The 13,631-nt window shown below is 47.9% G+C and overlaps 1 protein-coding gene across 1 annotated transcript; it reads left to right on the forward strand.

Moving 5' to 3' along the window:
* The first annotated feature begins 3,071 nt into the window (after positions 1-3,071).
* LOC140389758 (heat shock protein beta-7-like) lies at positions 3,072-13,417 on the forward strand. Its single transcript, XM_072474256.1, has 3 exons — positions 3,072-3,352; positions 11,699-11,844; positions 13,150-13,417. The coding sequence occupies exons 1-3, from the start codon at positions 3,160-3,162 to the stop codon at positions 13,333-13,335; spliced, it is 525 nt and encodes a 174-aa protein (XP_072330357.1). The 5' UTR covers positions 3,072-3,159; the 3' UTR covers positions 13,336-13,417.
* Positions 13,418-13,631: the final 214 nt, after the last annotated feature.

Below are 13,631 nucleotides of genomic sequence, written 5' to 3' on the forward strand. Positions count from 1 at the left end.
CCACCGTGCTGCCCTCAGTAGCTCATAGTCAAGAAATTATCCATCACAGCTTATGATTTTCTATCAATTTCCTTTAAGAATCAAAAAATTTGCTCATAACCTCCGTAAGGCAGCTACATCAAGATGAGAACTCGATGGTAATGACAATACTGAGGGGTGGGGTTTGTGTTGGGGGGAAGAAGCGTAAAAGGCTGTACATGGACCATGTGAGAGGCTGATGCACAGGAACATAGTGGGAATTAAGACCTGATAGTGCAAGGAACGGATGTCACTTTGGATTCTATCCTCCTGGATCCCCCTATCCCTCGAGGTTGCTAGGCCTTGCTTCCTCCTAATGCCCCCTTTTATCAGGTTGGATTCTCCACTACCCACCACTGGTAATGGAGTTCCAAAGAGGCGGAGAATCCAGTGCCGGGGAAAAAACAGGGTCAGCACCATTTCCGGTGCTCCGGTTGCCCGCTGGAAGCAGCAATACTTTTTGTGTCCCGGACTAGACATTGGGTTGTCCACACCTTTGTGATGTTCTGCCCCTTTGGGCTAGGAATCAAGTGGGTGAGGATGCTACAAGTATTTGCCAGTGTGGCCCTGACGTGGTGGGCAAAGGGGGGTAGTTATTTAAGGTAGGTTCCCCCAAAGTCCATTAGAGGATGCCCTCCCCCCAAAATGCAAATTTTGCCCACCCCATCCCCTACCCCCCACCAGACCCTCTCACCAGAGATGCCGCCCACTAGAGACTACCCCATAATAATATTTATTAATATTATTATTTAATAATAATAATCTTCATTATTATCACAGGTAGGCTTACATTAACACTGCATTGAAGTTACTGTGAAAATCCCCTAGTCGCCAAACTCCGGCACCTGTTCAGGTACACTGAGGGAGAATTTAGAATGGGAACCCACATTTCAGAGAACCTCCCATAGCAGAGACCCCCCCCTTCCCACCATCAGTCAACCCTCTCTGGAAGCTAACGAGCAGTCCAGGCAGAACCAGTGAAAATAAATCACTGCTTTTTCACTCACCTGTCCCTTATACCTACTGCCTCAGGCAGATGTCTCGAAAGCAAAAGCTGTAACATCATAGAAAGTGAAAACCACATCACAAGGCTTTACACCCCCTCAGTTCCTTTGATCTGCAAGGCTTCGATTTACTTCAAAGAGAAATAGCTTTTAGTAGCCTGTAATTGACAGCTTCCAGTCAGCCAGATGTCTGGATTGTTTATTTTGATTTCCCTTCATATTTGAATGAATGTTAAATAGCCTGCTGTGAAACGAACCACAATGTTTATAAACACCTAGGAGTTAAGTGCTTTCACTTCCTCTTTTCTCAGCAGAGAGGACTTAACTGCTGCTGATGTGGTCAGGAGCTGTCAGTCATAAACATTGCAGTTAGTTTCACGACAGGGCTGCTTGAGTTAATTCAAGTGGAAACACCTTGACCAAAATTCTCTGGTTGTTGCAATTCACTTTTCCCGCCGGCAGCGCACATCCGCCCATGGGTTTCCCGACAGAATGGGGTGGGTACAATGGGAAATCCAATTGACAAGTGGAGGGAAGACAGAATCCCACCATGAGTGAACGCCACGCCACTGAGACACAAGTGGCTGGGGAACCAGCGAATCCTGCCTCTCGCTTCCACACAGCTATCTCTCCACTCCCCAACATTCTCATTGCTTGCCCAAACTACATTCTCACTCCTTCCTGATTCTGGGACCATTGCCGATGCTCTGAAACCATGAGATTCTACCACTCAATGCTCTCAGATTTCAGGGCTATGCTCAAACTATTTCCAGAACAAAGGGCCCTTTGCAGTTTTTCCATGAACTCACTCTTTTGTATATCATGGAATCCTTGCTCCTAGTGCTGTCAGACTCTGGGACTACACACACATCTCCCCAAAAACTTTCAGATCTTAGCCAGCACTGCTGGACTTTGAATTTCTGTTCAATTGCTTCAAGAATCAGCTCCAAATGCTGTTGTGCTGTTTGGTCTAATATTCATCTGCATAAAAAATACTTTGACTTAACATGAGCAAGGAAGACCTGCTCATGAAGTCAAATTATTTCCAGTACAGTTGTTAATAAGTATTTCAATAAATTAGTATTATTTTAGGAATTGAAATAAAACAACTGTATTATATAAAGTTGATAGATATTCCATTTATGAAACTACTATGACTTACTGAAGTATATTTAGAGAAAAGGATTCTTATATGTGTGAGTTAATGAGATAAAGAATACTTGTAATGGTCTGCAGAAAATCCCCTGTCAAAATGACATGGTAACATTGAATCATTATTTCTGTCCACTAAATGTTGCATGGAAGAAACCCAAGGTATTTATTTGCAAGTTCATAATACTCCAATTTGATTCCAAGTCTCAGTACTTTATTTCCTTCCATTCAGTTTTTTTTTGGTGAAGGTTTAGAAAAAAAAATTGAAACTAAGAATAAAGAGAGTAACAAGTGCTGACAATGATATTTTGCTGTTTTACCATTTTGCAAGTTACCCTGTTACGTTAATCCCCTTAACTATTAAATATTGACTTTCTCAGAACCTTCGTCTAATTGATACCACTACTCACATTGACACTGTTTCTATTGCAACCGCATACTTCAGCTTCAGTATTTATGATGTACTTAGGGCCAGTTATACCCCACACTTTTCAACATTCTGAGCAATGATATGCAATGTTCCCAGCAAAGCCCCCCCCCCCCCCCCAAACCCAACAGGTTCTCGCTCACAATAAGACATAAATTCTAATCAGAGGGCAAACATTTTCCTTTTAAACTGCTGACTTTTTTAAAAAGTGAAAGTTTGTGATTGTGGTTCCTCTATAGAAACGTTCCTGGATTCTAACCTCTCAACGGCATTTTGCTGATAACAGAGTAAGCTGCACTATCTTGCATTCCATGAACACTATTCCTTTTTTGTTACCATGACTTAAGTGACTCGAATCCTTATGCTTATTTGTAATGGAGACTGTTAACGCTTTCTATATATGGAAACAATTGAAGAATTATTACTGGGTGTTGGGAATTTCCGTTAAGAATATTAAGGATCATTTGACTTCTAGTCAACACGTGTGCGATTTGGTGTTACTATCCCCAGCAACTGTCCATACCCAGACTGTCTTTCCCCTGCAGTGCTACAAGTACAATGTCATCCCTTAGTTCTTCCTCAACTTTCAGATCTGAACATTACAGTAACTATCGCCAACAATCCTCTGGTGACCCATGCTTCGATCAATACATAGACACAGCTCGGACTTTATTTGAAGATGAAGTGGAAAAATCATCCTTCAGGAATGGTCACTTTGCAAGACAAGGAGATGAATCCTTTGGATACACAGGTTTGGCTTGTCATGCTTCAAACTTCCATTGACTTTGACTTCAGAACTAATATAAATTTTCCAGATTAATGATAGTCTTTGCTTTTGCAATACAAATGAATGAAAATGCAGTATATTCTTAATAATCCTATATTCAGTTAAAACAAATTCTGAATCAAATTGTTAATATACATCTCAAAACTATATTTGTGTAATGAGAAAGTGTATGTTAAGCACCATTTTTTATCATTTGGCAGAATAGGATTGTTTAAGTTGCAAGGCTTGACAATTAAATTATGTATGAAATTTTCTTATTATGCCGAGCACAAATAGCTATTGCAACATGTAATTATTTTATTGAGTCTATCCACTCAGGGTTGGCATTTTCATTGTCTCACAGATATTTCTTTTTAAAAAATATATATATTTATTAAAGTTTTTAACACAATTTTTCTCCCTTACAAACAATAACCCCCCCCCCCCAATAACAAAAAAAAAGAGAAATCGCGCAGAGCAAGATATATATATGGCAAAATGATATATTTACACAGCTTTGTACACTGGCCCTCACCCGTACGTGCCAGTTTCCCCAACCCTTCATGTTATCTCTTGCTCATCCACCCTCCCAGGCAGTCCCCCCTTTCCCCCCCTCCCAGGACGTCCCCTCCACCCCCTCCCCCTCTCTCTCCCCCCGCCCCCCCCCCCCAAGGTTGCTGCTGCTGCTGACCGACCTTCCTCTAACGCTCCGCGAGATAGTCTAGGAACGGTTGCCACCGCCTGTTGAACCCCTGCGCAGACCCTCTCAAGGCGAACTTAATCCTCTCCAACTTTATGAACCCAGCCATATCATTTATCCAGGCCTCCAGGCTGGGGGGCTTCGCCTCCATCCACATTAGCAAGATCCTTCGCCGGGCTACTAGGGACGCAAAGGCCAAAATGCCGGCCTCTTTCGCCTCCTGCACTCCCGGTTCGTCCACTACTCCAAATATTGCTAGCCCCCAGCTTGGCTTGACCCGGACTTTCACCACCTGAGATATTGCTCCCGCCACTCCTCTCCAGAACCCCTCCAGTGCCGGGCATGACCAAAACATATGGACATGGTTCGCCGGGCTCCCTGAGCACCTTCCACATCTGTCCTCTACCCCAAAGAACCTACTCAACCTCGCCCCCGTCAAGTGCGCTCTGTGGACCACCTTAAATTGTATCAGGCTGAACCTGGCACACGAGGAGGAGGAATTAACCCTACCTAGGGCATCAGCCCACAGACCTTCCTCGATCTCCTCCCCCAGCTCCTCCTCCCATTTACCTTTCAATTCTTCTACCAGCGCTTCCCCCTCTTCTTTCAACTCCTGGGGTATTTCCGGCACCTTGCCCTCCCCGACCCATACACCCGAGATCACCCTATCTTGAACTTCTTGTGCCGGGAGCAACGCGAATTCCCTCACCTGTTGCCTCACAAAAGCCCTCACCTGCATATATCTAAAGGCATTTCCCGGGGGTAACTCGAACTTCTCCTCCAGTGCCCCTAGGCTCGCAAACGTCCCGTTGATGAACAGGTCCCCCATTCTTCCAATCCCCGCCCGATGCCAGCTCTGGAACCCCCCGTCCATCTTCCCCGGGACAAACCGATGGTTACCCCTGATCAGGGACCACACCGATGCTCCCATTGCACCCCGGTGCCGTCTCCACTGACCCCAGATCCTTAGCGTTGCCGCCACCACCGGGCTCGTGGTATACTTTGTCGGCGAGAGCGGCAGCGGTGCTGTCACCAACGCCCCCAGACTCGTTCCTTTGCAGGACGCCATCTCCATCCGCTTCCATGCCGCCCCCTCTCCCTCCATAACCCACTTGCGGATCATCGCCACATTTGCTGCCCAGTAGTAGCTCCCCAGGTTTGGCAGCGCCAACCCTCCTCAGTCCCTACTGCGTTCGAGGAACCCTCTCCTTACTCTCGGGGTCTTATTCGCCCACAGAAACCCCATAATACTCCTGCCTACTCTCTTAAAAAAGGCCTTAGTGATCACGATGGGAAGGCACTGAAACACAAACAGAAACCTCGGAAGGACCACCATTTTGACCGACTGCACTCTACCCGCCAGCGAGAGCGGTAACATGTCCCAACTTTTGAAATCCTCCTCCATTTGCTCCACCAACCTCGTCAGATTCAGTTTATGTAGGGTCCTCCAACTCCTGGCTATCTGGATCCCCAGATACCGAAAGCTCCCCTCCGCCCTCCTCAGCGGTAGGTCCCCTATCTCTCTTTCTTGGTCCCCCGCCTGTAATACAAAGAGCTCACTCTTCCCTACCTTGAGCTTATAGCCCGAAAACTCCCCAAACTCCCTTAGAGTCTGCATGACCTCCACCACCCCCTCCATTGGATCCGCCACAGGTCATCCGCATATAGCGACACCCGATGCTCTTCTCCCCTTCGGACCACCCCCCTCCATTTATTAGACTCCCTCAATGACATGGCCAATGGTTCGATCGCCAATGCGAACAACAGGGGGGACAGGGGGCACCCCTGCCTCGTCCCTCGGTACAGTCGAAAGTACTCCGACCTCCGCCGGTTCGTCACTACATTCGCCATCAGGGCTCTGTAAAGGAGCTTAACCCAATTGATAAACCCTACCCCGAACCCAAACCTACGCAGCACCTCCCAGAGGTACTCCCACTCTACTCGGTCAAAGGCCTTCTCCGCGTCCATAGCTGCCACTATCTCCGCCTCTCCCTCCTCCGATGGCATCATTATCACATTTAAGAGCCGCCGCACATTGGTGTTTAGTTGCCTGCCCTTTACAAATCCCGTCTGGTCCTCGTGGATTACCCCCGGGACACAGTCCTCGATCCTCGTGGCCAGCACTTTTGCCAGGAACTTTGCATCCACATTGAGGAGCAAGATCGGCCTGTACGATCCACATTGCAGTGGGTCCTTGTCCCGCTTTAGGATCAAAGAAATTGTCGCTTCCGGCATTGTTGGGGGCAGGGTCCCCTCCTCTCTTGCCTCATTAAAGGTCCTCACCAGTAGCGGGGCCAACAGGTCTGCGTATTTCCTGTAGAACTCCACCGGGAATCCGTCCGGTCCCGGGGCCTTCCCCGCCTGCATGCTCCCCAAACCCTTGCTCAGCTCCTCCAACCCAATTGGTGCCCCCAAACCAGCCACCTCTTGCTCCTCCACCCTCGGGAATCTCAGCTGATCTAGGAATCGTCTCATCCCCTCTTCCCCCGCTGGGGCCTGGGATCTGTACAGATCTTCATAAAAGGCCTTGAATACCTTGTTTATTTTCATCGCACTCCGAACCGTGGCTCCCCTTCCATCTTTGATTCCCCCTATTTCCCTCGCTACCATCCTCTTACGGAGCTGGTGTGCCAGCATCCGACTAGCCTTTTCCCCATACTCGTAGGTCGACCCCTGCGCTTTCCTCCACTGTGCCTCCGCCTTCCCTGTGGTCAACAGGTCAAACTCCATCTGGAGCCGTCGTCTTTCCCCAAGTAATCTTTCCTCCGGGGCCTCTGCGTATCTCCTGTCCACTCTCAAAATCTCCCCCACTGACCTCTCCCTTTCCATACCCTCTGTCTTCTCCCTATGAGCCCTAATGGGAATTAGCTCTCCCCTGATCAGCGCCTTCAACGCCTCCCATACCACCCCCACCCGCACCTCCCCGTTGTCGTTGGCCTCCAAGTACCTTTCGATACACCCCCTCACCTTCCCACACACCACCTCATCCGCCAGCAATCCCACATCCAGCCGCCACAACGGGCATTGGTCCCTCTCCTCTCCCAGCTCCAGTTCCACCCAGTGCGGGTCATGGTCCGAAACGGCTATAGCCGAGTACCCCATCCCCTCCACCCTCGGGATGAGCGCCCTACCCAGAACAAAGAAATCTATCCGGGAGTAGGCTTTGTGTACATGGGAGAAGAAAGAAAATTCCCTGGCCTGCGGCCTTGCAAACCGCCATGTATCCACTCACCCCATCTGATCCATAAACCCCCTAAGTACCTTGGCCGCCGCCGGCCTCTTTCCAGTCCTTGATTTGGAGCGGTCCAGTGCTGGATCCAACACTGTATTGAAGTCCCCTCCTATTATCAGGCCTCATATCTCCAGGTCCGGAATGCGCCCCAACATGCGCTTCGTGAATCCTGCATCATCCCAGTTCGGGGCGTATACGTTTACCAACACCACCCACATCCCTTGCAGCCTACCGCTCACCATTACATATCGCCCTCCATTGTCCGCTACAATAGTCTTGGCCTCAAATGACACCCGCTTTCCCACCAATATTGCCACCCCTCTATTCTTCGCGTCCAGTCCCGAGTGGAATACCTGTCCTACCCATCCCTTTCTTAGCCTGACCTGGTCCGCCACCTTCAGGTGTGTCTCTTGGAGCATGGCCACGTCCGCCTTCAGTCCCTTTAAGTGCGCGAACACTCGAGCCCTCTTCACCGGCCCATTCAGGCCCCTCACATTCCACGTTATCAGCCGGATTGGAGGGGCTCTCACCCCCCCACGCCCCGCCGACTAGCTATCTCCTTTTCTGGGCCAGTCCCGTGTCCACGCCTCCCTCACCCTCCAGTCCCCCAGAGGGGGGACCCCCGTCCTGACCACCTCTTCTGTGTCCCATTCCCTTTCGGCCAGTGCAGCAGCAACCCTTTCCCCCCCCTTCCCCCCCTCCCCTCCCCCCTGCTAGACCCCTGTCTAGCTTTTTTGCTCCCCCATGTCACTTCCGTAAGTCAGCTGATGCCTGCTGACCCCGGCTTCCCCCGCCGTCCCATTGACCTCCCCGCGTGGGAGTCTCCCAATCCATATGCATTCCTTCGTTCCACTTCCCGCCTTTCTTCCCGCGCGCGGGAAAACACCCCGCGCTTTCCAAAGCCTGCTCCGCCCCCTCTGGCGCAGCTCCTGTCGCGGCCTTGTCTCTCTCCCCCAGCCCATGTAACATTTCCTGCGCGTGACTGACCCCCTATATACAACAACCATCACACATCAAACCCCAAAACATCCCCCCCACCCTCACAAACCCTCAGTTAGAGTCCAACTTTTCGGCTTGTACAAAGGTCCACGCCTCTTCAGGCGTTTCGAAGAAATAGTGTTGGCCCTTGTATGTGACCCACAGTCGCGCTGGCTGCAGCATTCCGAATTTCACTTCTTTCCGGTACAACGCCGCTTTGGCCCGGTTGAAACCCGCTCTCCGCTTGGCAACCTCCGTGCTCCAGTCCGGGTATATTCGGATCTCTGCATTGTCCCACTTACTGCTCCGCTCCTTCTTGGCCCATCTCAGGACCCACTCTCTGTCCGTGAACCGGTGGAACCTCACCACCATTGCCCTTGGCGGCTCATTTGCCTGGGGCTTCTTCACCAGCACCCAATGTGCCCCGTCCAACTCCAGCGGCCTCGAAGGGGCCTTCGTGCCCATCATCGTCTCGAGCATCGTGCTCGCGTATGCCCCGGCATCAGCCCCCTCCACTCCCTCAGGGAGACCCAGGATTCGCAGATTCTTTCTCCTCGGCCTGTTCTCCAGGTCTTCAAGTCTTCCCGCCCACCTCTTGTGTAGCGCCTCATTCTGCTCCACTCTCACCGCCAGGCCCACGAGCTCGTCCTCGTTCTGACTGACTCTTTTCTGTACCTCCTTGATCTTAGCTTCGTGGGCCTTCTGGGTGATCCCGAGTCCTTCAATTGCCGAAAGCATAGGCGCCAACATCTCCTTGCGCATCTCCTTGCGCTGCTCCTCGAAGCAGCGCTTGATGAACTCCTGCAGCTCCCCTTTGTCCCTGGCTGCCGCCATTTTGTTTTCTTTCCCTCGCTTCTCCCGTTGCTCCAGTGCCGCTCCTTTGGCCGTTACACTTCTGGTCTGTTTCATAGAAGTTGGAGGGGGGCCTCTCTCTTCCCTTCCCCATGGGTTGTGTCAAAAAAAAGAAAAAAAAGTTCCGTTGAGGCTCCTCTAACGAGCCCGAAAGTCCGTGGTAGCGGGAGCTGCCGAATCGTGCGGCTTAGCTCCACATAGCCGCAACCGGAAGTCGAGAGAGAATCCTTTTGGCAGTGCTCGCTTCACCAGTCTGCCCCAAAAAGTCTATGGAAACTCCTGAAAAAGGTCTGAGAGTCAGTTCCAGACGGGAGCTGCCGAATGCGCGACCTACTCCTCCATGGCCGCCACCGGAAGCCTCGTCCCTGCTTCTTCAATGGCCTTGGTAGATCTTTTCACAGTTGTTCCCTCTGCTGCTAAAATTCACCTTTGATAGAGTCAAGTCAGATTGCAGCTTTAAGCTTGCCCTTCCCCCGCCTGCATGCTGGAAGAGGCTTTGGTCTATTCCTGCAGCTCAAGCCAAATCTTTTACTGTTTCTGCCGGGTCTGGTAGCCAAAAGACATAACATTCCTGGGGGACACTGTCAGGGGAATGCTGCAGTCTTCTTCCCACACCGGGAAATGTCAAACAAATGCCGTGTGGGCCCTGTAAAAGAGCCCAAAAGTCCGTTCCAAGCGGGAGCTACCGAATATGCGACCTAGCTCTGCATAGCCGCACCCGGAAGTCCACAGATATTTCAAGTAAAATCAAAGTAATGGACAGCAAATTGCATCAGAGCCACTATGTGTAGAAATTAATGGGATTTGTTGCAGGATTTTGTATTGCCAGGAAATTATTTATTCTACCTGTGACTCTGAAAATGTCAAAGGCTTCTCAAGGTTATTTCCCAGAAATACATTCTAATTAAGCCTGGCTTTAAAAGCCACTGAAACCTTCATCATGCCTTTTTTACCACTAGACTTGTCTATTCCAATGCACCCTCCGTAACCTTAGTGTCATCTAAAACTCTACTGTCCATGTCCTAGCTCACATCAAATTCCATTCACCCATCACCCCAGTGTACACTGACATACATTGGCACCCTGTCAAACAACGTCTTCATTTTTAAAATTTGAATCCTTGTTCACAGATCCCTTCACAGCCTTACCCCAACCTCCCTCCGTAATCTTCTCCAGCTTCACAACCCTCGCAGCTTTCTGCACTCCTCTCATGGGGGAGATGGTGGTAATGTCACTAGACTAGTAATCCAGAGGCCCAGGCCCAGCTTAATGCCTAAGGTGACATGGTAGCACAGTGGTTAGCACTGTTGCTTCACAGCTCCAGGGTCCCAGGTTCGATTCCCGGCTTTGGTCACTGTCTGTGCGGAGTCTGCATGTTCTCCCCATGTCTGCGTGGGTTTCCTCCGGGTGCTCCAGTTTCCTCCCACAGTCCAAAGATGTGCAGGTTAGGTGGATTGGCCATGTTAAAAAATTGCCCTTCGTATCCAAAAAGGTAGTTGGGGTTACTGCGTTACGGGGATAGGAATGGTGTGGGCTTAAGTAGGGTGCTCTTTCCAAGGGCCAGTGCCGACTCGATGGGCTGAATGGCCTCCTTCTGCATTGTAAATTCTATGATTCAAAGGGACATAGGTTCAAATTCCACCATGACACTTGGTGGAATTTAAATTCAATTGATTAATTTATAAATTGGAGGTGAAAGCTAGCCATGATAGTTATAAAAACCCACCTGGTTCACTAATGCCCTTTAAGAAAGGAAAATTGTTGTCCATACCTGGCCTGGTCTGGCCTACACGTGTCTCCAGACTTCATAGCAATGTGGTTGACTCTTAATATCCCTCTGGAACGGCGCTAGCAAGCCACTCAGTGATATCAAAACTGCAACAGAAAAGTCAAAAAGGAATCACCAGCCACCTGTCATTGAATTAGACACTGAAAATGATAACGGCACGTCCAGCTCTGCAAATTCATCCTTGATATTGGTAGATTGGTGAAGACAAGGCTTAGTAGGATTTTCCTTCTTGTTAGTTGCCCCATCTCCAGCCACAGGCCTAGTTTGATAGTTTTGTCCTTTAGAGCTCGAGCAATAGTGGTACTAGTGATCCACTCTTGATGATGGACTTTGAAATCCCCAAACAGAGTACATTCTGTACCCTTGTCACCCTCCATGCTTCCTTCAATTGGTATTGAACATGGGGTCCGGAATCAAAGTTGGGGATTCCCAGGCCACTCTTCTCATGACTGTATACCACTGCGCCACCACCACTACTGGATCTGTCCTGGTGGCGGAACAGGAACTGCTCAGACACGATGATGGTGGCGCCTGGGACATTGGCTGTAAGGTACCAGTCTGAGAGTACGGCTATGTCAGGCTGTTGCCTAACGCAGCTCTCCCAATTTTGCACCCCCCCCAGAAATTAGTAAGAAGGCCGAGAAAATTTACCCATTTAACTCTGTTTTTCTCTCTCACAGATTCTGCCAGCCGTGCTAAGTGTTTCCAGAATTGTTGGTATTTAATCTTTCCTTTCCCTCTTTGTGTTTCACTGTGTGTATTTTTGTTTAAATATCACAGCTCCAATATCTGGCCGTCCAGGAAGCCTTGGAAACGTCAGAACTATTGGGGATACTTATCAAGTCACAGCTGATGTCAGCCAGTTTGATCCAGAAGAAATTATTGTTACAATGTATAATTCCAACATAGTCATCAAAGCAGAAAAGGTACAAACAATTATACTTTGCCTTAGCAAAAATTAAATCAGAAAAGTAAAACTTAAAAATGGCTCATTCATTTAAGGAAGAGAAGAATTTTTATTTACACTTACTAACTTTCAACAATGGTTGATCTGGTTGTGGCCTTAACGGCACTTTCCTGCCTGTCTCCCCATAAGTCCCTTGTCAATGACAAACATCTCACTCAGCCTTGAATATATTCAATAACCCAACAACTGTTGTCTGTGGAAGAGAATTCCAAAGACTACTGACTCTCTGAGAGAAGAAATTCTTCCTCTTAAATGGCAGACCCATTAGTTTTAAGCTGAACCCTCTAGATCTAGATTCCCCCTTAAGAGAAAACATCCTCTGTGCATCGACCAAGTCCCATCTGAATCGTATCTGTTTCAATAAGATTAACCCTCACTCACTCTTCTAAACACCAACGAGTGTAGGGCCAATCTGTTCAATCCTTTCTCTTAAGACAACCCCTTCATCACAGGAATCAGCCTAATGAACTTTCTTAGAATTGTTTGCAATGGAAGTATACTGTCCTTACGTAAGTACACAAGAACTATACTTAGTGCACCAGGTTTAATCTGTACAGTTGGAGCAAGACTTTCCGACTTTTATACTACACCCCCCTTGCAACAAAGGCCAACATTCCATTTGCCTTCCTAATTACTTGCTGTACCTGTATGCTCACTTTTTGTGATTCATGTACAAGGAACCCAGATCCCTCTGAACTGCAGCATCTGCAGCATTCTGCAGTTTTTCTCCATTTAAATAATATTCTGTTTTCTATTTTTCCTGCCAAATGGACAACCATTTGTTCCATCTGACAATTTCTTGTCAGTTTGACAATTTTCAGATGATCTATCTGTACCCCTATTTCAACTGTTGCATGTGAAAGTTCAACTGACACTATACTGCAACACATGGCTGGGTGAAGTAAAATGCACTTCAACAAGCAACATGTCATCTAAAGTTGCCTTTGCAAGTTTACAAATAAAAGCATGGGATGACAAAGCTGAACACAACTACACTGCAAACTGTTTCATTTGTCTGTGTTTAAAAATACGCTCAGTTCAGCATTCATTTCACACTCTAATCCAGGTAACACTCTTTTAGTGAACCAATATAGCTCATGTAGTTTCTAAGATTATACTAAGAAACCCTAAAGCTCCTGAATGCATGTTAATGATTTTTATGTAAAATTATCACTTGTTAAATGCAGCATGTTTGCTTTTTAGAAAAATAATTGGTGGGCCATGACCTCACAAGCTGACTAAATGTTGCTTTAATTGCTTTTAGGTGGCTGAAGATGGAACAATCATAAACACCTTCACTCATAAATGTCAGCTTCCTGAAGACATGGACCCTATGTCTGTGTGCTGTTCACTGACTGATGTCAACATCCTGATCATCAATGTTCGGAGGAGTCCTCAGAAACTAACCGAATCACCGCAGCCAGTTTACAGAAGTGAAGTTAAGCTGTAGGTGTGGCTGTCTCAGTCTATTTGCCTAACCTGCAGTCTCAGCAACATTAATTAAAACAACAATGAAATGTTTCTGCACAAAATCTGAGCAGATTTTATTTGAGAGATATTTGGTATGCTCCTAAGATTTGCACTCAATTCAACATACACATGCACCTATTTTCCTGCAGAAGAAAATAATAGATTCTCAAAGCTAATTGCACTTTGAATATTGTAATTTTTCTAAAGGAACAGCAAAATACTTTCACTGAATGGTATGTACTATTTTTGTCTTTTACAGATGACATTTACAATCAA

The sequence above is a fragment of the Scyliorhinus torazame genome, chromosome 14, assembly GCF_047496885.1.
Source record: "Scyliorhinus torazame isolate Kashiwa2021f chromosome 14, sScyTor2.1, whole genome shotgun sequence".
NCBI classification, from domain to species: domain Eukaryota; kingdom Metazoa; phylum Chordata; class Chondrichthyes; order Carcharhiniformes; family Scyliorhinidae; genus Scyliorhinus; species Scyliorhinus torazame.

Bases quoted from the DNA above. Each gene is read 5' to 3' on its own strand.
- LOC140389758 (XM_072474256.1), top strand. From the start codon at position 3,160: ATGTCATCCCTTAGTTCTTCCTCAACTTTCAGATCTGAACATTACAGT. The intron at 3,353-11,698 runs GTTTGGCTTGTC...TAAATATCACAG, and splicing joins TGAATCCTTTGGATACACAG to CTCCAATATCTGGCCGTCCA. The intron at 11,845-13,149 runs GTACAAACAATT...AATTGCTTTTAG, and splicing joins TAGTCATCAAAGCAGAAAAG to GTGGCTGAAGATGGAACAAT.